Here is a 22,969-nt window from a genome sequence, read left to right as displayed (position 1 = left end):
CATCTGCAATTTCTACTGTTCTGAATTATGAGAGCAACCACATATTCAAGTGGATCCAGCCCTCCTCACAGAACACCTTTCCTAACCTCTATGACGGAAAATTCTCAAAATAAGTGGCATTGTGATGATAAGTAGATAGATAATTACTTATTCAATATTGGTAAGGCTGCTAGCTTTAAATATTGTTAAAATTGCATCATCATCTCTTGAGCAATAATTTGACTCGAAAATTTTCGGGTAATCTTGGTCTTTTTGAAGACAATGCATCGACTTCTATCTATGTCTTTGAAAATTTTACAAGCTGATCATTTCAGGTTGATATATGCTCTGCATGGTTTATAACCTCATATTCTAAGAGAATTTTGTTCGTTAAAGGTTAGAGGAACAAATTTTTGATCATCTGGTTCTGTTCCGCAGATAGTAACGTTTAATGAACGATACATAACTTCATTGATCTATGAATTGATATGATACCATAAGGGTATTCTGAGTTGTTTATGTTTCTTCATACGCAAGTCAGATAACACTGATTGGTCCCATAATTAGGATGGAAGCTGGAGGCGGGGGAGGGTTGTTTTGAGCCGCCGTCTTCGGGGCGGCCAGAGTCAGCTCCAAATCAGGAGCTCCTGTAGTACTTGTGATGGAGGAAATATTCGATAGCTGATAGCTTGAGGATCCGGATGCAGCTGGCCAAATGGACATGGAGTCGATATCCATGTGATGTGATGAAGAACCCTCTTGAACTTCTATGCAATCTTGGTGATTGGTTGTAGCATCCACAGCAAATGAATTAAGGTCTAACAAATGGGCAGCTGTGTCAAGATCTGAGCTTGCTTTGCTGCTCAGACAATTAGCTGAGGTTGTATCATTATTTAGCTCGAAACTCAAATCGAAAACCTGATGACGGACAATTGCGTTCTTGCTCCCAACCTGCTTGTTGATCATGTTGACACAAATCAGTTCGGTGTGATATGTAATTTCGTGGCAAAGAATTTGAAACTTGTTATTGACACAGCAATTAAGTCAGGATGATGGACACATAATACGTGAAATTTACCATGTCAAATAGGCTGGAACGCCTTTTCTTTTTGTTGAGACTGGCTTGGCGAAGAAAATACTTCTGAGCATGACTGGCAACTTGGGTTGGCGTCCTTGTGGTCACAAAGTTTCTTGAAATTCCCCTCCAGTCTCCTTTTCCTAACTTTTCAAGTCCAACTAAGAAAGAACGGTGTTCCTCTTCTGTCCATGGAACCCCTATACCATCAACAATCAAAACAAATCAAACACTCATTAATTAAGGCCATTAATCCTGCACATGCTACCCACTGGGCCGGCCGCTATCTAAATTGCTAGAACAGAAAGTTGCCATCTGCATTTTGATTATCAATTTCACTTTTGGGAAGGGGAAAAGAAAAAAAGAACAAGAAGAAGCTTATTTATCATAGTCCCGATGCTCATATATATGGTCGAAGAAGCCCACAGAGATGTTTAGACTGACAACCTTTTTACAATTGATCAGTATGGTGTCTAAATAGTTGTGCTCGAGATATCAGACATTTTACAGAAAGAGGCAAGTTAAATTGGCTGGGATTGGTAATAGTAAATAGCTTTTCGGAATGTATAATGGGTGACATCTATTAATCATATCTTTCGGAAAGTTCTCAGGGAACTATGTTTAGCACAAAAGATACAGACCTACTTTATAAACACAAATTCCATGAAAAAGTGTGCACCCAATCCCCTGTGCATTTCTTATTCTCCTTTGTTGCTCGAGGAAGAAAGCATTCTTATTCTTGAAATGGAACAATTGTTTATTGTAGAAAGAAGAATGCGTGGTAGTGATCAGTACTGTTTGCTGTAGTTACCATTTCAAGGCAGACAAATAAGTTGAGGAGTTTGTTGAAGATATGAGGCTGTATTCTCCAAAATGATTTCAAAGAAACCATGAACATTGAAACCATACGAACAATCAATACTTGAAAAGAAAAGGGAAAGTGATTTCATTACAAACCTTTTTTCCTTTCCTGAGGTCGGCCTAAGAGTCCGTCGGAGAGATAACCGATAGATATCTTGTCAGAATTTTCACCGATGGAAATTCTTGATGAAGAGAGTGACGATGATGGTGAAGGAGATGAGGTCGGTGATGAAGACAAGCAGTCCAAGCTGAAACTTTTCTTCATGGCAATGGAATTAGAATTAGAAGAAGAAGGAGCAGAATTACACGAGACATCAAGCTGTACCCCAAAAAGCCTCAAGCCAGCAGCCATAACACTAATATTGCCGCTGGAATAAGCGGTACAAGTCCTTGAATTGTGGCCTATGTTCCCACAATGTGAGCACTTTCTGCCCATTTTCACCCAGACAATGCTCTATAACTTCCCAAACTACCCACATCCAAGGGAGAGAGATCGATGGGAAAAAAAAGAAGAGAGAGAGAGAGAGAGAGAGAGAGCTCTTGAATAACTATCCAAGTGAATATATATAGACATAATGATGTGTTGAGTGAGGTGGGGTTTATGAAAATGGATGCACACCAAGGGTAGATGATTGGATGCACATTGTTTATTGTAGGATTTTTCCAACTTGGGTTCATACCTAAGAAACCAATACCTCTCTCTCCTCACATTTTACTTTTTTTTCTCAAACAAAAATGGGGATATTCCACATATATACTATAGGAAGAACCAAGGCTTATCTTAGATAAGATATCTGTTTACCATTTCAGTGGTGGGAGGGACCCTTGAAATATGCTTTTTTTACTTAGCATGTTAGCCACAAAGAATACAAACATTAACTAACAAACAAAATGCATGGTAATCCCTTGAAGCTTAAACCTTTTCCTATTTGCATAGACTAAACCTTCATTGGCTCCAACCCCCACTTTGATCCGTCACTTACTATCAACCGTCAAAGCCAAATTAGATAGTATAATTCTTGGATGTTGCTTGTGATAGTAAAAGGTTCACACAAACACACACACTAAAGCACACAGTATCCCTTGGTTGGTGCAGCAAAATCGGTAGTATATATATATATAGACTGAACTCCATTAAGATACAAGATTATAGTGGAAGTTAGTGTGCATTGACAAGTTAAACCAATTATGGTAATGAGTGACATTTCTACAAACACGAAACCCTAATAGAGGATGTCCTCCTCCAATGGTTTAAAAGAGGTTGTTAGATGATTTGAGAGGGGGAGAAGACCATCATTAGCGGGGGAAGAAACAGAAGGAAGGAAAGAGAAAAGAACCTTGCTTCTAAAATTGACGTTGATAAATTAACATATGCATTTCATAGAATCAAAGTCTCCATTTGAACTCTTAAATTGATGCGTGATCATATGTTGAAGAGAACAAGGGAAGTCAGCAAACTTTTGTTGGTCGTCAGGAAATTAAGTAGAACTACTACTAGTTTTGAATGATTCAATTTCTTCTCTTATTCTACCACATATTATATGACACTTGACAAGTCACTATTTCGAGACCTGGGAGAGCAATTTGGAAATTGTATATTCAAGGGGAACCGAAGTAAAACGTAAAAGTCAATGTGGAAATAGAGCTAATTATTGTTCTTCGGCAATTTATACAAATCCGATTATCACACAAAATAGCAACCGAAACGGAAATGAATATTTGTCACAATCTCGTTGCCACGTTTGGCACACCGGCAGCCTATATTTAATGGATATAACATCACCATCCTTTCTCTTTTAATTTATTGTTTGTACTTCAAAAACACATAAAAAAAAAAAAAAACTAGGGTTTGCTATATGATAGTCTAACTACTCTATGTTAGTTGTCATCCCACTATTTGTGGATCATTAGATGTAATATTTTTCAATCTCACTCTGTGTAGATTGAATAAAAAAAAGGAACTCGTTAGAGAAACTGTAGGCTGGTTCTTGGTATTTTGTAATCATATAAAAAGAAAATCAACGAAGACTCGGACAAATTAAACAGCGGGCAACTGATCAATTGAAATATATTATTTTGGGAAAGAACAGCCATTACCACTAATCCAACTCTTGGATTTGTATTCTTCTTCTTCTTCTTCTTTGTGTGATTACCAATAGCAGACAATATGATTATAAAAGTGTTGAAATAGAAAACCACAACTACCTACTAGAAAGCCAAGTGTGAAGAAGTCTAAAATAAGCGAAATTCTCAGTTTCAAGTTTTACCCAAGTCTGTCTTTCAAGGTTGTCTTTGTGCTTGGTTTTTTATCCAGTACAAATGCCTGACGCTCCATTACTGCACTGAATAAACACAGTCCCGCATTGGTCTACTGCACTGAATGTCTTCTTCTATCTTGTTTATATCTGATGTTGATTGAGGTCTTTTTATTTTGGAGACAAATCTTCCTCAGCCAGATTCTGTTTCCAGTGGGGTATCTGCTAGACAATTTAGCTAGTCAGTGATTAATGGCAAGTAGTTCCACAACTTCGTCTATGCAATTTTTTTTTTTTTTTTTTTTAGCAATTACGTAGGTATTACTCAATCCAGCTTAAACCAATATTTCCATTTGATCCCTCATTTCGGTCACATAAGTTGGCATTGTCATGAAGGAATCTTCTATCGAGAATAATAAAGATAAAGAAAACGTACGTTCCTTTCCTAACCTTCCTTGACTTTTTATCTTGTTACCGAACATTTGTCGAGTAAGTGTTTTTCACTCATCACTAGATAAATTAGTGCATCTAATCTCTCAGCCGTCAGGTTCAAATTCTGTATGTGACAGGTGACAGATAACAGTTAGGGATGCATCTGAAAAAAAGTGGGGGGAAAAAAAATTAGTGCATCTAATTGCGTCAAAAGCCAAAAGTTAGTAGGATATCATTATCTCCAGAAAACAGTGTCCTACCCTTTTCAAGACGGTTTGAAATAACCTACATCGGACCCTATCCAAGAACTGAAGATAAGATTCCCCATAGCCGAGTTTCTGTCCATAATGAGTGGATGTTTGACTGAAATCTTCATATGGAAAGACTAAAGAAGGTTAAAAATCTGATCATCCACGTCATTTGCAAGATCTCAGTTGTCTGTTATCACTTTATCACAGTCACCTTTTTTAGTTTCTTCATTCATCCAAAGGGGATGAGGGAGGAGTCTGATGACACTGCATCTCTTGTCCTACCTATTGGTGGTGCAGAGGTAGAGGAGGAGGTTGTGGAGGCAACGAGCAAATGTAAAACCTGCATCTCCCAAGCATACAATGCCAAATAAAAGGATCACAGGAACTTGGTAATCAACAATAAATAAATAAAGCATAGTGCTTCAAGAAAATGCCCCTCGTGGGGGAAGAGAGGGCAAAGTAGCTATGATGTTTCATACATCAGTCCAGTTTCTGGCGCAATTAATCATTTCAGAGAGTAGTGGTAATCTAACAGAGCTAATGATCTTGAATTTTGATCCTTTTCCACTATGGGGCGCAAGGCAACGCTGGCAAGGGGACACGGAAATGTAAAAGATCTAAGAATGAAAGAACCATCTTTAGTCTGAGATGAAGCGAAGAAGGCTTGAAATAGAATAGATACGATGATTAAAAAACTTGATTATTCATCCAGACAAATTACCATTATTAGGATCAACAATACGTATATGGTATGAATAGATGAAAAACTCTGTCATACCTGAACACTTGCGAGGTTTTTTTGCAGACTATTCTTCACGAAAGCTACCTAGTATACACTCTTACAACTTCCACAATTGAACATTGAAATACAAGAAATGATGCTGAGGCAGGTTTTACGTTTGGCTATCTCTACTGGATAGAGAAAAAGGCATCAAGGGCAGAATCAGTGAAGAAGTAAACAGAGGGATTTATAAAAAACTTGTAACACCAAACTTCCAAGTGCCCCTTCAATTCATAAACCTGCCAGAGCAGACACAAATTTTCATTTTTCTTCCACTTTAATTATATACAACTTTTATGGTTCGACATACATCAAAAAACTTGCAGCGGATACAGTCTAAGTTTCAATCCAAGATCTAAATTCTAAGAGTAAGACAAAGGGATGTGGACTTACCGGACTGCAGTCTAAGTTACAATCCAAGATCTAAATTTGCAAATTCCACGTCGATCTTCTGCAAAAGAATCCCGTATGGATTGTAGCATGGAACGAACAGTGGGGACAAGAACCAGTTCTTCATCCTGCTCCTGAAAATTCAAAATTCAGGTTACCATATTTCTGTCTTGCAGATTTACTTTAACTAAACCATGGACATTCGAATAACTTACTACTTGAACCATTCGGTCTTCAACGCCCCCCAAATTAGCATCAATGGGCATAAAAATTTTTCTATAAGCTGCTCTCAGGCTTCTGATCTGAACCATTGCAGAAATGCAGGGAAATAATTCTAAGATGAAGTAAATGTAGAAGCAATAAAGCAGCATTTCAAATGTAACACAAAAGATTCATGCCTCAAAAGAAAGGGAATAAAATGAAAGGAACAAATTGCTAGGTATTTAAAAAAGCTGGATACAAGACCAGAACAGCAGTAAAATTCATGTGTTCCATCATAGTCACTGTCTCACTGATGTCCCCATGAACAAAATTTCGACACATCGGACAATCCCAGGCATCAGATACTATAACCTTAGCCGGAAAGCACGAGATGAGAAAAAATTATCTGCTGCTGAACTTGTACAGTTAGCAAGGGATGATTATTTAGACAGAGAGCTATAATCATACTTATACAGAAAATACAGGATGGTCATCTATTTCATTTGACTTAAAAAGAAATATGGTGGAGCAATTTCCATATAATGCGGCCCTTATATTATTTTGGTTCTTTGACGATCAGAATGGTTATCAATTGCTGAGATAAGCATAAGTTTCCACACAAACTCATGACCTAATTTGTAAAACCAATCAAGGACCGATTTCAACCAGAAACTAACCTCTGCAACAGAGAATCCATGACGCCGAAGACCTTCCAGATTTAACCCACGAAGCTGAGCTCTTTCCCCAGACACCATCATGTACTTGGGGATATCTTGTGAGACCTGCAGAAAATGAAAAATGGAACATCATCCATGGAAATTAACCTACTCATCTGTGTTAAATAGCTTACTTAATAGACCAACATAAACAATTGTAATGCTAACATGGAGAACATGAAATTATGCATGAACATACCACCGAACCACCACCTATGAAAGAAAATGAACCGATATGACAAAATTGATGAACCACAATTGCTCCTGCAGCGTGTGCATGGTCCTACAAGCAGAATGCATCAATCACAATACAGCACAAGTATCATTGAAAGAGTTATCTAGGTTAGCATTGCAAAAGAAGAGTAGAACAGATACTGTGACTCACTTCCACCACAACATGACCTGCTAGAAGAGTATTATTCGCAAAAACATTGTTACTACCCACTTTGCAGTCATGGGCTATATGACAAGATCCCATTATAAGATTGTTATCACCAATGACCTGATTAGAGAAACACATCATGAATCAGATTGAGTTTTCTGGGTTTAAGAATGAAAAAGTAGCATGTATAATTTCATACGGTAATGTCACTTGGCTTTGAAGATCGATGAATAGATGTATGTTCTCTAATCTCATTGTTGGCGCCTATCTCAAGGAAGCATTCATTCCCTGGCTAAAACAATCAAGAGATGGTTATTATGACACAGTGTTCAAGAGAAACTGTAAAGATTTAAAGTACAAGCTAGTACAAGAATCAGTAAAACCTTTAGAAGAGAAAAAGAAAGAATAAGACGCAATACAACAGAACAGCGGACGGTGGACAGTGGACAGTGGACACCAGAAATTTTGAAGCTATAACTTGGACAAAGTGAGAAGAAACACAGCTCATGCTTCTTAGAAAGAAGCCCACAACCTAATCAGCTTTACAGATCATGCCTTTAGTTTTGCATGGAGTTTAAGAAACATACAGCCACGTGCATGTTATCAAAAACAATCACTCAAACAAATAAAAGTACATTGAATGGAAATATTCAAAACCTTTCAGAACCAAAAAACAGTCAACCACGTTGCAGCACGTGTTTCTCCAAAGGGATTAAGATGTAGAAATTGGATTGACGTTCTTACAATTAGTTAGCCCTAAAGTATCAATAGAGAAACAAGATATCATAGGTAACAAAATCGGCAATAGCCAATAGCTTTTAAAATCAACTGATGTGCAATAGATAGAAAAAAGATAACTGTCACTAGCACAGAATGATTTAAGGAGTCTTGTGAATTGAGTCAGACTTTGTATACTCTTCCAAGTTGAGTTAGAAGCTTACAGTTTCAACCAATCCATCAATGCAAAAATGGAGAATGTCCTCCAGAATTCTAGAAAGCTGACCTTGTATTTCATGTCTTGGCATTTAGCTCCAACAACGGCATGATGTCCTATGGTATTATTGCACCCAATGACAGTGTGACCAGGAAGATCATCTCCAACTACAGCACCACTGGTAGATATCAACACATAGTGGACATAAGTTATTGCAGAGGAAAAACAAAAGAACAACAAAAAAGGTTTACAAGCAGAATGACTACACAGGAACTGCGTGTCAGCTATATTAAAAGAATAAATAGTTAAGAGAATCTTCAACTTACACCATCAAAACACAGTTATCTCCCAATTCTGTGTTTCCAAAGACGTGGCTGCCAGGGTACAACTGACAAGCATTCCCCACCTTTGCTGAAGGTCCAATTGTGCAGAAGGGACCAATAGAAACACCCTATACAGAACAAACATTTTATGTTCTCCAAATAAATCAAACTAGATACTGAATATATACCTTCACTATCAACATTCCAATACCATAAAACACCTAGAAGAAAACAATGTCTTGAACTGACTTGACAAAATTACTTTCCTTGCATCAGAAGACATACATGCTTCTCAGATGGGGAAAGCTTGGTCAGTAGACATTAACCACCAGACTCGTTTAACTTAAAATGCCTGACGTACATAAATACCATGGCAAACATGTTAGGAGATTCAAGGGAGGAAGAAGAAACAATGCTAATTCTTCACCTGCTCAGAGTTCAATGTTTTTGCTCTATCTTCTCATAATAAAAAATATATTCGAACTGGCCAATAGCTTGCAATGAGCTCCAATTGTTTCATAAACAGAAGTCATCAAAATGGTCACTAAAGTACCCACATTGGCAACTAAATCCTGTAAAAGATTACCATCTATAAAGGTTTCTGAAGATGGTGCATTGGTTGCAAGGCTTACAAAATCTCTGTGATAACAAAGTAGATATGCTATAAAATTAATCTGTCCTTGCATGAACAGAAATTAATAAACTAATGAAGGGAGAAAAAAACATCTAGATTGCAAGATCACAAAAAATATGATTAAATAGTACAAACACTTAACAGAAGCCATAGCATAGCAAGACAACCACTTTAGAAGCTAGAACAATGACAATTCTAAGGAGTTATTCTCCCAAGAAGATCAAATTAACTGCAAATGATTTGTAGTCTTTTATGGCACAAATAACCTTAGCATTCTTCTAGAAAACTTGACAGAAATTCGTGTAAACTTTTTTATTCCTACTCTGCTTGTTCAATATTTTATCAGAACCATCATGTTCTAGCCTTCCATCGGCATCTTTAAATTCCATTTGCCAAAGGCTTTAAATTAGAGCCATATTCACTAAAAAAGATATTCCAATACCTGAACTATAAAGAATTTCAGAACAGCATTATTGCCAACAAGGAAACTCGGAAACAACTTTTGCATAGTAAAATCAACTTAGGCTGTCAAAAAGTTATTGATAAGGATCATTTAGTTCCAAAATTTTCTTCAAAATAGCCATTATCCAAATGAAACTACTCAGCCACCTAGTAAGAAACAAGCTTCGAGTATTTGAAATCAAACCATGGGTAATTGACATGCCCTGGAATCCACGTACAAAAACCTAGAGTTCAAATATTGAGCTTCTTTTTGTATATATGGGAAATGTAGTTTGAAATTCTGACTAGCATCATAGCTTCTAAATTTTTCCCATATAAAACTCGAATTTGATTAATTGTTTCCTCATCCAAGCATTTGTTCAACAAATGACACTGTGAAGTAGAAATAGCCAATATTAACTTGCGTCCAGCCCACCAAATAAAATTTGGAACTTGAGCCACAGAACACCATTCTTGATCATATTACATAAGCCGACAAGGGACAACTTAAGCAACATCCATTAGTATTTTAGAGTATTAAGAATCGTTTAAAGAGAAATTTCATAAGCTAAATGTTCAAAAATCCCCTCATACACTCCTAAAACCCACAAAGGAAATGAAGAAAGAAAGAAAAAGGAAAAAGTTACCTGGCCTAAAATGGCTTCAGGGTGAACGATAGCAGCGGGATGAATGAAGGTAGGCCTGTTATGATGAGGTGGGCCTCTTTTTTCTGTGCCATCATGCTTGTCTTCCTCAGCAAAGCCTGCAAAAAAGGAAAAAAAATCGCAATTACGAATAAGCAATGACCGTAAGCAAAGCTCATAAATATATGTAGTCCTGAAAATAAATGTTCTTCAACAAAGGAGAAGAGAGAATGTTTCACAGTGGAGTGGATTGGAGGAGGAGGAGAATCGCCGGAGAATCAGTCCTCTCAGAGCTAAAGAAAGCGGCCGCCGGAAGCCGAATCTGAGCGCTGAAGTCATGCCTCCAGCCCGGGAAGGAGGAACTTTTTTGTTTTTCCATTTAAGTTTGTTATTTTAGCACTTTTTATTTTCTCAGATTTACCTTTCACAAGGAAATTTTGCAGTAGGAGTCGGTGACATTTATAATTTATCTTTTTCTGCCCTTTACAAATTTTTTTTTTTTTTTTCGACAAGAGGTGTCCGGGTCAATTCTTACGGGGTCCGACTAATCTCCTGCGGTCCGGATCCGGCCCTCAACCCGACCCGAACATATTAAGTGCGCGGAGGAATCCAGCGGAGCGGAGACTCGAACTTGTGACCTCAAGGTTCACTGGTGAGAGGCGCCCTTTACAATTAAAGTTAATGCATTTTAGTCCGCAACATAGTAGATTTCTTCTTTTTATTTATTTTAAACAACAAATTAATTTGTAACGTAATCAAATTGTGAAATCTGTTCTCAATTTCTACTTCCAGCCACTTCTTTGCTTAAAGAGCTAACAAACCTCGTGCTAAAATGGAGTATTAGTTTTAGTTGTTAATATTATGGGACGACACACCATAAGACTCAATAATACATAAAATTCCCAAGTATTATTAATTTTATTATGGGATGATAGATCATAAGGCCAAATACTAATACATGACGTAATAAAAGTGAATGTTTCATTTGCCAATGAATTGGATCCGCCCTAGATCAATAATTGGATTCTTGGCAAAAATGATGCTAATACTAATGATGATAAATCAACACGTTTGGATAGAAGATTATTTGAGATAATTTTTTGATAAAAAATACTGTAACACCATTTTAGTGTGACATATGTGAAATAAAAATGTAGTTAAAAAATGTAATTATTTAAATAATTTGCTATCCAAACATAAATGTCATCGTCATTTTCTATATCTTGAAACTCCGTTCTCTTTATCAATACAAAAAATAAAAAAGTACCAATAAAAAATGTCCACTACCACCACTACCAACAACAATAATAAAAATAATCTAAATACAAAAATCATTAGGCTGGACGAATAATTTTCACAGCTACAAATAATCCATGCATTTTTTGTCACGGGAAAGAGCAATGATGCTGCATTTTTGGCATCATTTCCGCTTCTCACAGAAGACCTTCATAAGCTGTCCTTTGATCATCATCTGAAGGAGAGCTTAACACGAGAGCCATGCAAATGTCATCAGGCTGCTTTCTTGATGAAGATTTTTACTCTTGCCTTTGTCCTTGTTTATTTCTGATTAGGAGGCAGCGCCATGGGGTATTCTGGTTGTTTCACCGGGGAGTATGTTTGTTGCTTAGTTCATGAAACCATCACCTTCCAGCATCCGAAGAACCTGCAGATTCAGAGGAGGTGCAAGAGAAAGCAAAATATAAGCATATATGCAAGCACCATAGCTAGAGGTAATAGAGGAAGTGCTATTATAACGTAATTAATGAGGATAGTAATAGAATTACTGATATTATAGCTAGATATGCAACAAAACTGAAAGTTGATGCGGTTTGGCATGACAGAATACCTCCATGGTCAGCACAGTAGGTGAGTTTTGAGGCCTTTACCTCGGCTATACAGATTACTTGTACATGTGTGTGCATATTAATGAATTTCTGCCGCTTTTGACAAAATAAAAAAGGGACTATTCAGTGTCAAGATTTGTCCAATACTCGGTTGTATACCTGAGACATGCGGGGCCGTGAATGGGGGTCTCGTTGTATGCACAAGAAAGCACAACGCAGCATGCTTTTAACCTCCTGCTCCGAGTAGCAGCTCCTCAGAAGGGGGTCAATTAGTTCTGCAATAGCATACTCTTCCAGAAGGGGGCGTGCCTGTATGACATCCAAATGTGAGAAGCCAAGCAACCACTGCAGAATAAGGAATTAAGACCTTTTGTTGCAACAAAAACAGATATATAAACACATCATTATGTTGTCCATTCAGGGATTATGGTCTATCAGAAAATTACTAAGTTTGCAACTTTCGACATTGTGACGTTTCAGAAGATACCATTACAGCTAGTTTTCTATTCGTACATTGATGAACTGTGTGTGAAAGGATTATAATCAGACATACCCACTCAGTGAGGTACTGTTGACCCTTGGGCCGATTTATATCCACAGCCTTCCTTCCTGTGACCAGCTCTATCAGAACTACACCGAAGGCATATACATCAGCTTTTTCAGTGATTTGACCGCTCTGAGCATATTCTGGAGACAAGTATCTACATTAAGGAAGATTGGATGTCACATGAGTGTCACGTAAACAGTGTGCCCGAGAATTGAGAACATCATACTTACCCAAATGTTCCAATTATTCTTGTTTCAAAGCCCATCTCCCCATCAGGCTGCCACCTTGCTAGTCCAAAGTCTCCAACCTTTAGTTCAAGGATAAAGGACATGGAAACAAAAGAAGAGAGAACAAAAAAATTAAGATAAGGATCAGAACTGCAGAAATGACCATGAAATGAGGTTGAGCAAGAAAATTAGAAAAGGCCTTTACATGCCCCTTCATACAATGAAGGCCTTATTAGAGGATAATGTTATGGATGAAGGTGAACTTAGACAGTGCTTGTAAGGATTCCCGGGTGAATAGCAGGATCTATGGTGTACTTGACAAACAGCTCACACTTGGCAAGGGGATTTGCATTTACAAATTCAAATCTGCACCCCCATCTATAAGACACAAGCATATTGCCAATGTACCAGAGATGACATTGTGAAAACAAAAAGGTTGTACAGCTGTAGGCAGCTTGCTTACATGACTACTGGCATAACATCATCTCACCTTGAGTGAGACAGTGAAAGAAAAGATCATGTTGTTTACAGAGCCTGCATTTTCTTTTTGTTAGGCAATAATTTTTAACAGAATAAATATGGATAAAAGATTTGCCATTGGGAATATTTCTAGACACTCCTATCATTTTATATTGCTGCTATCATTTTATCATGTAACAATCATTATAAAAAAAAAATATTGCTGCTTATACTAAGGTTGCAATCCATATTCAGGCTGTACATGAAACAAAACGTTTTGAAGTATAGGACTGTTTGAGCCAGATTACATGAGGCAAAGGATTTTCCAGGACAGTTTTTGGTCCTAAGTTTGCATTTGTACAACCATCTTACTCATCTAGTTTTGGAGGAAAGCTCAACAATTATGATAAAGAATAGAAGAAAGAATTGGAAACGAAGTGAGGGAGATTAGAATGGCATACAAGTGGTTCAAAATCGTGAGTAAGAAGAATATTATTCGGCCGCATGTCACGATGGATAATACAGCCCACTCTGCACTCTTCATGAAGATATCTCAGTCCTCTAGCAGCCCCAACTGCAATTTTATGACGTGCAGACCAGTCTAATGGATTAGGTTTACGTCCTGCAAATAATCATAACAGCTTAAAGTCACTTATTTCAGATATCATTCACATTCTCAAACAGTATTTGATACCCAAATCATTTATTATATCCAGTGCATACGAGATATTTGTCCTAATACTCTGTAAAATGGAAAGCAGAGATACATATGCAAATTATTAGGATGTGTAAATAAACTGGTGAGTAAGGGTAAAAGTAATCTCCTTGTGCATATGCAAAATTGGGGCAAGTGCAAGACATCAAAAGCTCTGTAGACCATCTCTCATAGGTTTTGACATATATTACATGCTACTGGGTATTGGTTTCACAGATTGAAATATGGTAGAACTTAACTGGGAGAAGCATCTCATCTGTTCTATTCACGATGAACATCAATTGATGAAATAATGTGAATCAGTTTAAAAAACTATACCATAAAGATGAGCATCCAAAGAGCCATTGCAGATATATTCATAAACCAGCAACCTTCTTCCACCTTCCACACAAAATCCATTCAGCATTACAACATTACGATGCTGTGCACAGCTCAAGACCTCTACTTCCGAGCAAAACTCACGGTCACCCTGAGTGCTGGCTGTTTTATGTTGCTTCACAGCTATTACCTGCCCATCTGGTAAGACTCCACGGTGTACAGAACCATATCCACCCTCAGCCAAGAAATTAGCTTGTGAGAATCCACCCGTAGCTTGTTCAAGCTCAGCATAAGTTAACCACCTTGGAGGTTTTCCAAACACAGGTGCTCTGTGCTGACATACTGAACAAAGTGGAGGAGGATCAGGAGGTGATTTGGTAGTTAGTGAAACTGCGTCTCTCACATTTGCACTCAAGTCCACATCTAGCCCATGTTTTGGAACTCCAACGGCGGTCTCTCGATCAGGTACAGAGATTTTCCTATCTAAGGACTCGAATGTGGGATTCAGCATTCTATTGAAATTCTGAAAATTTTTTTTACAATACTTCGAATATTCTTGGGCTGAACTAAGAATGTCTGCCACCCATTGGTGGGAATTCACACTTGTGGAAGGAGACGTCAACTTCTCGCTATCTGTGTCAGAATCTGATTCATCTACATCGTGATTATCTTTGTGATAGGAAAACCAATCCTTCTTTAGCCTCCAGTCAATTTCAGAGATAAACTTTGGAGAGCTGCCCAGGTCTAAGCTTGATTTTGATGATGCCTCAATATCAGTAGCAGTGAATGATGTATGCTCGGGACTGCTCACTGGAGTCACATTTGGCACCTGAGTGGCATTCCACCGATCAGAGTCCTTTTCAACATGCATTTCATATGCTTCAGACCCAGAGAGCCCAACAGCTTCAATACTTGATGTTCCAATCAAATTCAGACGAAGCACTTTTGGACGAGACTTCTTCATCACCACGACGTTGCAGTCGAGTTGGTCCATGCAACATTTGGCCTCCTTCTTTACTCCTCTGCTTAATAAAATTAAAGTAAAAACTTAGGGAAGAAATATGGCGTGAATAGAACTATCAGATAAGAGCCTTTGTGATTTCAGAAACCCAATCATCTCAATTAACAAAGATTCATAACAAGACAAAATATTCAGAGTTCAACTTACTTATCCAATATGACCCATTGTGTTTGTGCTTTCTTGGCTTCAGCAGCCACTACTCCAAGTTCGGAGCCAGAAACTACTTTTACCTTCAACTTTATCTGCAAAGAATATCAAAGAAGTTGGAACAAGTAAAAAGGAATCAATTTCTATTAAAAACAGATATGTGCACATACTCTATCTGGATCGTAATATTGATGAAGTTCAAGCATCATTTGGGCACATGAATCTGTAATATAATCTTTCTGATCCAATCTTGTCCCTAGAGCCCCATGGCCATGACCAACAGCGCAATCACTGTGGAATCTTGGAAAACCCCACAACTTCTTGCCTGAAAAGTAAAATCATTTGTTTAAATTGCTAATACCAATACAAACAGGGTTATTCAGGATATAAGCAGAAAAAGGAGGACCATTACAATATTGAAAATCGTGATACATAATAGGAATCTGCCATTTCAACTCTTGGGGTAATCCAATTGCTACATAACTATATCGGGCATAATACTAGACCACACTTGGCACAGTTGCTGCATAACAATTTCAGGCATAATACTTAAGCAAGTTGCTGCCAACAACACGAGCCATGGGCTTAGGTTGTAATTTGTGTAATACACAGATGCAGGAGAATACACTAAACTAAATGTGGTTTGCTTCCACAAGTCAAGCCGCCACATTGGTTTACATCGAAATATAAGCATTTCACAACTTAAATCTGACAAAGTATCAATTCACAAACTGGGCTGGGCGAAACTTTAAAATACTTGATGTAGTGCCAAGAAGAAAAGATGTGGTGAAGGTACTATGAATAAAGCTCTAGAAAACTAACACAAGCATCAGGAACTCATTGAGGAAATTCTGAAAATGAGGAAAACCACCAGCTGTACACCAAAAATAAACGTCTATTGGCTACTCTGTGTCCGTTCATGAAACTCCATGAAATCTCTAACTATATTAAGCTAAACAAGACTGGTTTTAATTACTTTCTGAGCAGCAATTAGTTTAAGACAAGCGCCACATTAACAACTAAATAGGAGTTGGTGTTAAAGCCACAATGATGGAACCAACGAGTACAAGCACCAACAATTACGCATTTAAACAAGACTGAAGGCAAAAGAGAGAGAAAACTCATAGGCTCATAACATCAACAGAAGCACGAAAGATTACTTGAGCCGTGAGGAGAAATGACCACCAACAGCTTAACACAATCCCCGGGTTGAGCCACATGAGTTAAAGCCCAGAGTAAAGCATTTCTTCGGATATCCAACGAAAATTTGACGGCAACAAGCACAACTCTCTCCGAAACACCCAAGACTCTACCTTTCACACTCTTTTGCTTCAGATTCATCTCAAATATCCAAATGGAACGACCACTTCAGCAAAACATATTCTGATCATCAGACTCCACAAAACCAAGAGAGCAACCTCAGTTTTGTTCCTCAAAACAGAGCTCCGCAACCGCAAAACATAAAATCCCAAAAAGGGTCTAATTTTCACTTATCACTTGCCATGTAAGAGTACAAACTCCACCAAAATGGAGTGAATCAATAGCTTCTCCAATGGCTAACAACTTGAGCTAAAATAAGGGAAGAATGTCTGACGCAAAAGACAGAATCTTTTGAGTTATTTAACAACATAAACAAACCCCAAATCAGCTGGACATCACTTGGCGAAATTCAGGAAACATAGTCAGTAACTGACAGTAGCTGAAACAGAATTCATGAGGAAAGTGTGACCCAAAACAATACTCGTAGTAAAAGGTCAATACGGGTCCCCAAAAGGTTGACAAATGTCAGCAAAGCCTGCAACTGCAGGCTTGTCTTTCAATTACATTGGGTTTTGTCATAGCAATTATAACGCTGCATAACAAACACAACTGAAAGTGCCAAACAGAAGAGGGAGGGAACTGAAAAGGCATCAATGGAAACAGCAGTGAAGAAAGCGAGAGGTTAACAAACATGAGCGAAAGGGCTGAAATAAAAGACGTTACTGAGAGCCCCACATGCCAGAAAACAACCAATTAATACACTATGTCATGGTTTGGAAGCTTTCTCGTTCTAATCTGGTTCTAGTCTTTGACATCTTTTTTTCCTTCAATCACTCATCTACTTCATAGACTTTTGATTACATGGGATCTTAAATTATTTAATTTGTGCAAGGACGAATTCCAGGAAAGAAAGCGTGAGTCCAAGAGGGAAGAATATTGGTAGTGCCTTTTGGCTTGTCTGTCGTGTTCTAGACTAGAATACCAATGTACTTCTCGTATATATTAAGGGCCAACGAGAAGAAGTTTTGGGGAAATAAGTAATGCAGGCAACCAGGAGATGCTTTTATATATATATATATATGATTTCATGCTGATGTATTTAGTTTTCAGCAAAAATGATGATATTGATACTTATAGACCTTAAAATATAGGCAAATATATTCGACTTAAACAAAACATGATTTCGTAATTATGGCGATAAGAGCACTTTGATTTCTCTTAAAGCTGCTGCAATTAAATCACTCACTTATTTTTTCTGTGATTATATTTCTCAAACACCTTTTTACATCAAATACATTAAATTATTAGACTATATTTTTCTATTAAAAATTTAAAAAATAACAGTCCAAATGTTCTATCACGTCTTATGTGATTGGAAAACATGAATTACCAAAATAATTCCATATGTTCTCTAAAGTCTTATGTGACTAGAAAACATGAATTACCAAAATAATCATCATTACAAACATGTGAAGAATGTTTTATTTTTTTTTTGCCAATCTCGAAAATTAAGCAAACATTCAAAGAATGAAGAAAACCAACTTAATTCTATGGTTGAATGATATGTAAATTTTTTGAATCTTTTCATTAAATCTCAACATCAGTTTTGAACTTGAATTAGTTTTTTTTTTTTTATTTAGTTAGAAAGCAGATTTCAAGGAATCGACATGCACAGATATTTATGGAACAGCTTATGTAATTGATCAAAATTTGATAGTTTGTGACTTGTAGTGTAATCTTTTTTTTTTTTCTAACTCTATTAAATCCAATGAATTTTTAAATTAGATATATCTTTGACATATCTTATTTATTTTCTGACATTAGTGTAGCATTCTTTGTCAAGCAAATTGTGCTAGATGATTCTCGACTAATTTATTAATAATATTAGCCTATATTTTATATAGAAAAAAAAATATGTGTTTTTAAGGTTTGTAAAGAGGTAATTGTATTATGAATTTCGTTTTTTTTCCTTTTAAAAAATGTTTCTCTACTTCTAAATTCTTAAAAATACAAATTAAAAGGTTAACCATTTTCTTTATTTCAAGAACAAAACAGTTAATCTTGTCCATTTGAGCAAGTTAGACTAATGCAAAAAAAAAAAAAAAAGTCCAAATGATCTCAGGCAACTCGACAGGTTTGGAATTTGATGGACAAGGAATATTCTCTTTTGCGTGTTGAGCTATTGAACTATGATCGACTGTTGAGTAATTAAAACTCCTGCTTAACTAGTTCTCCCTGTGCAAGAAGGCAATCAACAAAACGATAATAAATGCCACTAATAAATCTCAATAGATAAGAAAAAGTACCAATTATCAAAAAAAAAAAAAAAAAAAAGTACCAGGTCAAAAAATAAAATAAAATAAAATACAGGATTCCGCCTAATGACTTCTGCCCCGTTAAAAATTTGCTTAGCTAGTAGCTCTTTCCATTGGCTCTTCGGACTTTGTTCCTGTTTCCCAGCCAAGGGACCAATATAAACATCAGAGCTGGATAATCTATCAGATCAAATGGCAAAAGAACAAATACTTGGACAACAAATCGAGTAATAGAATAGTTGGAATCAAAAAAGTCCGGCCCGACTGAGTTGTAGGTTAACCAACTTGAACGACAGGACAGTGTGAAGAGCTCGCAATCTTATTGTCCATTTGATTATGCCAAAACAATCCTGCATATATATGGAGGAGTTGAATTTAAATTGAATTGCATCATTATACATGGAACAAAGTTTGAAATTGAAACAAACAAACAAGAAGTCTAACCGACTTATCTTGACCTGCCAATTTTCTGCGCAACAATGCTAATTCAAAATTTCAAATAACCCCAGAACTTGAGCACAATTTATCATGAGGAAAAAAGCCCTCTCATGGCATCCATGACAACCATTACTACCAACGAGGTTCATGCGCAACGGGATGGGACGAAAAGTACGAGAGGGAAGAGGAGAGGTTTGACAACCACCCGCCTTTGGTCTGGTAGCCACCACCAAAGCATTAAAACTTGGTGGGGTGGGAGGCAAGAGTTTGCTTAAAAAATCCCGCAGGTGCGTAATGCACCTGTCTGATTCGGCAGTGGTTCAATCCTCTCCAAATTATCCTTGGACCTGGTCCCCTCCTCCTAGTATAGGATAAAATAGGTTTATCATCTACGTAAAAAAAAAAAAAAAAAAAAAAAGAAGGGGAGGAGAGGTTTGACAGAGGTGAAAACAGGAGAGATGGGGAGAGAATACAAGGAGGAGCAAGAGAGGGATTCCTCTCTTGGAGCAGGAGCAAGAGCAAGAGAGCAACAAGGAATGGGCTGAAAGGTGCCCCATTTACTCGGTAATAGGCATTACCCACTTTTGGGTTTTTTCATAGTGACGGAGAGATGTTCACAGATATGAAGCAAGTATCATGTAAGGGTATCAAAAGTTAAAAACCCATAGTGGAGGGGGTAAAATTACATATAATGGAATGGAGTCACTGTTACAGATGATCCCTGGTCAGAACAGAACCAACAAGCTTCAGAGACCTTATTGCACTCCCTGCATTCGCAATCAGCATCGTACACAGTATGCCATGCAAGGACACACCGACTCTGCAGCCAAGAGGAGGAACAAAAGTGGTCAAGACTCCACGATGCTGCCTTGTCTCTGTTCTATTGGAGGGCCAAGACAGCTGACTTTGATGAGCACAAATAATGCAAGCATAGAAATCACCGAGACTTAAAAAAGATAAGAGAAGAAAAAAGATACCACTATTTTTCGTCTGGTTATCCGAGGAATCCTGAAAAGATACTTTTGTTGCGAAAAGGGCTGCTAATGGGGTATTATAATTCATGATCTTGGATGTCCAGACACGAGTAGTGTAATTATCAACTTTATAGTTTTTTGTGTTATTTACGTGTAATATAATATAGAAAGTATTTGCCCAAGTTACAATCATAGAATCAACTTTTACCTTGCTAATCCCTCCCGTGGATTAGCTTCATTAAGTAACTTCTCGAGTTGTTCTGCGCTGCACTGCCCTTGGATGCTAGTGATTCGGGCTTCCTGCTTAAAAATTCATCCTCACTTTCTTGCCAGTGAAGCATTTTTGGCTCTGCCGTACATATTATATTATTTTACCACAAGCATGCTGCCAATGCCACGATGGACTCAGTAAATCTAGAGGCCTTAGTTCTTATATCCAGAGAATGAGTTATGTTGGATCACCCCCTTTCTTGGTACAGAGTAGGAGTAGAAATAGATAGTAATAATAGCGGAAAAAATGGAGGATGAGTTATAGACATTAAAGAAGTCTCCCTTCGTCAGCCCTACTCACGGGCCGGCTATACTTTTTTTTTTTTTTTTGGCCGTAATAACACATATCTAATCTATTCCTACTCCTAGGAGGGCTGGAGGAGGGAGGAATCTACTCTATGAAAGGGCTCAACTAAGTTGAAGAAATCTGATGAGAACTAAATCATCATTATATTAGATGGGTGCATCACGCATCAATGCGAGCCGGCTACACTTCTTGACCTTTTCTAACAGAAGTTAGAAATTCAGCTTTTATAAATCTAGATCTCAGAAGAAACCTCAAAAACCGGTAACTTTTGAGGTCCTTCCAGGGACTTATAAATCCAAACCCAACTCTCCAGAATCGATGTGGGATGACAACCCCACAAAGGCAAGCCAGTAGGTCCGCTGCTGCTAAAAAATAAAGACCCCTCACGAAATTCAGTATAACTATCCCTACAGAAATTTACCTCTTGACTTTTTCTAACAAAAATTAAAAATTCGATTTTTATAAACTTAGAGTCGACAACTTTTGAGGTCCTCCAAGACTACACTTGCAAGTTAGAATCTTGCTTTTGCTGCAGGTGACTTTGATTGACAAAAGGTTCCACTTTCCACAAGGCTATTTTGGCTATGCTTGCAGATTATATGCCACGTACTCTAGAATTATTTGGAAATTGGTAACCATTGTCTGTTCACGTCTTTGCTCTTTCTAAAAAGGTAAGAGCAGTACCGAGAGTAACTTCTTATCCTCTGCAAGGATAACCTAATCAATCATCTCTTGCGGTTCAGTTGGCAGCCACCATTAACATATGAATTTGGAATAATGCGGTTTGAATTTAATTTGTGGATTCGGATTACCTTTGCACTAATTTCACATCTTTGTGAAAAATGTTTAAAAATTATTTGTGACAGTTAACAATTTGATAAAATAGTACATGCATGGTTCAAAACGCTTGTGACTGACAATTGGTCTCACTACTTGTGATTTCTTTATTATCGATCAGGACCCAATAAATAAATGAATAAATATTAAGGGATTAGAAAAAAAAAATGGAAAAGAAAAAGAAACTACAATCAATAATGCTCTGACAATACTGACTTGCGACTACAAAATATGGACCCCATGTCTGATAACCTCGCGTGACCAAAAACAGTACAAGAAGCTTTTGGCTACACCATTTTTCTTCGGGTTGAAGCAAGCTTGTGATTGGATAGCGATTATTTGGTTTTAAATTACTTATTTGCGTCATAAATATAATTTTTGATTTTTTTAATCTTATGTATATTATATTATAAAAATATTATAATAATTATTTTAAATAATCTCCTATCCAAACACATACACACACACATATATATATATATATATATATATGTCACATACATCACATTATCAATCAACTTGGCCTCAGAAACCAACCTAACTAATGATTCACGTTTTTACCACACTTATAATAAAGTTGACCAAAATATCCATAGCATTTACGGGGGATTGGTAGAAACTTTTTCAACAAAAAAAATTAGGTTTTATTTTTTTTTTGTTAAAAATAGATGGTGCTAATTTGCATTTGAATTTTACGTTGTTGTGAATGATCTTAAAATTTTTGACATTTTTTTCATTCACCTCGATGCCACCTATTTTTTTCCTCTTATTTGGTGGAGAGAATGTTTTTATTTCTTTTCCATGTAAGAGAAGATGAGATTTTTTTTTTTTAATTGTGTTAAGAAAATATTTTTATCTTTTTGACACGTTGCACTTCAAAGTTGATCGCAGTATACTTTTAAAAAATACTAGTAGATCAATAAATAGGATGACGGTATCAAACAATTTAAATTAATTAAAATTTAAATTAATTTCTTAAATATTTCTTGTT

General features: G+C 37.0%; 3 protein-coding genes across 9 annotated transcripts; all 3 read right to left on the bottom strand.

The window, feature by feature from the left end:
- Window positions 1-360: 360 nt before the first annotated feature.
- On the bottom strand, window positions 361-4,985 carry LOC113691939 (uncharacterized). The gene is made up of 5 exons (XM_027210264.2): window positions 4,863-4,985; window positions 4,621-4,765; window positions 2,012-4,392; window positions 1,058-1,254; window positions 361-930 (listed from the first exon to the last, which is right to left on the bottom strand). The coding sequence occupies exons 3-5, from the start codon at window positions 2,349-2,351 to the stop codon at window positions 517-519; spliced, it is 951 nt and encodes a 316-aa protein (XP_027066065.1). The 5' UTR covers window positions 2,352-4,392; window positions 4,621-4,765; window positions 4,863-4,985; the 3' UTR covers window positions 361-516.
- Window positions 4,777-10,701, bottom strand: LOC113693849 (probable acyl-[acyl-carrier-protein]--UDP-N-acetylglucosamine O-acyltransferase, mitochondrial). 7 transcript variants are annotated; one of them, XR_011815817.1, is made up of 12 exons: window positions 10,539-10,700; window positions 10,303-10,418; window positions 8,584-8,708; window positions 8,327-8,435; window positions 7,523-7,615; window positions 7,327-7,443; window positions 7,141-7,224; window positions 6,903-7,007; window positions 6,240-6,326; window positions 6,028-6,158; window positions 5,065-5,873; window positions 4,777-4,972 (listed from the first exon to the last, which is right to left on the bottom strand). XR_011815817.1 is itself a non-coding variant. In XM_027212590.2 (11 exons), the coding sequence occupies exons 1-10, from the start codon at window positions 10,636-10,638 to the stop codon at window positions 6,039-6,041; spliced, it is 1,056 nt and encodes a 351-aa protein (XP_027068391.1). In that variant the 5' UTR covers window positions 10,639-10,700; the 3' UTR covers window positions 4,777-5,873; window positions 6,028-6,038. The 7 variants fall into 7 exon arrangements, 5 of the variants coding, with proteins under 5 accessions (XP_027068391.1, XP_027068392.1, XP_071908860.1 ...); XR_011815816.1 differs by having other exon boundaries at window positions 4,777-5,193; window positions 5,632-5,873; XM_027212590.2 differs by having other exon boundaries at window positions 4,777-5,873.
- Window positions 10,702-11,492: 791 nt separating this feature from the next.
- Window positions 11,493-17,804, bottom strand: LOC113693848 (inactive protein kinase SELMODRAFT_444075-like). The gene is made up of 9 exons (XM_027212589.2): window positions 16,738-17,804; window positions 15,748-15,902; window positions 15,578-15,672; window positions 14,410-15,431; window positions 13,838-13,998; window positions 12,921-12,997; window positions 12,697-12,844; window positions 12,303-12,452; window positions 11,493-11,962 (listed from the first exon to the last, which is right to left on the bottom strand). Exons 1-9 carry the CDS (start codon window positions 16,916-16,918, stop codon window positions 11,924-11,926), a joined length of 2,028 nt encoding a protein of 675 aa, XP_027068390.1. The 5' UTR covers window positions 16,919-17,804; the 3' UTR covers window positions 11,493-11,923.
- Between the last annotated feature and the right edge of the window lie 5,165 nt (window positions 17,805-22,969).

Source organism: Coffea arabica, chromosome 6c (genome assembly GCF_036785885.1).
Source record: "Coffea arabica cultivar ET-39 chromosome 6c, Coffea Arabica ET-39 HiFi, whole genome shotgun sequence".
NCBI classification, from domain to species: Eukaryota; Viridiplantae; Streptophyta; class Magnoliopsida; order Gentianales; family Rubiaceae; genus Coffea; species Coffea arabica.
The sequence above is the reverse complement of the archived record's forward strand: the minus strand, read 5'-3'. Positions and strand labels throughout refer to the sequence as shown.

Excerpts from the sequence above, each read along its gene's own strand:
- LOC113691939 (XM_027210264.2), bottom strand. The coding sequence starts at position 2,351 with ATGGGCAGAAAGTGCTCACATTGTGGGAACATAGGCCACAATTCAAGG. Across the intron at positions 1,255-2,011 it reads ACCTCAGGAAAGGAAAAAAG|GGGTTCCATGGACAGAAGAG; the intron begins GTTTGTAATGAA and ends TTGATGGTATAG. Across the intron at positions 931-1,057 it reads GTTCCAGCCTATTTGACATG|GTTGGGAGCAAGAACGCAAT; the intron begins GTAAATTTCACG and ends ATCAACAAGCAG.
- LOC113693848 (XM_027212589.2), bottom strand. The coding sequence starts at position 16,918 with ATGAATCTGAAGCAAAAGAGTGTGAAAGGTAGAGTCTTGGGTGTTTCG. Across the intron at positions 12,453-12,696 it reads AACAGTACCTCACTGAGTGG|GCACGCCCCCTTCTGGAAGA; the intron begins GTATGTCTGATT and ends GATGTCATACAG. Across the intron at positions 11,963-12,302 it reads CACGGCCCCGCATGTCTCAG|GTTCTTCGGATGCTGGAAGG; the intron begins GTATACAACCGA and ends CTGAATCTGCAG.
- LOC113693849 (XM_027212590.2), bottom strand. The coding sequence starts at position 10,638 with ATGACTTCAGCGCTCAGATTCGGCTTCCGGCGGCCGCTTTCTTTAGCT. Across the intron at positions 8,709-10,302 it reads CTGAAGCCATTTTAGGCCAG|GGTGTTTCTATTGGTCCCTT; the intron begins GTAACTTTTTCC and ends TGTTCTGTATAG. Across the intron at positions 7,616-8,326 it reads GCCAAGACATGAAATACAAG|CCAGGGAATGAATGCTTCCT; the intron begins GTCAGCTTTCTA and ends TGATTGTTTTAG.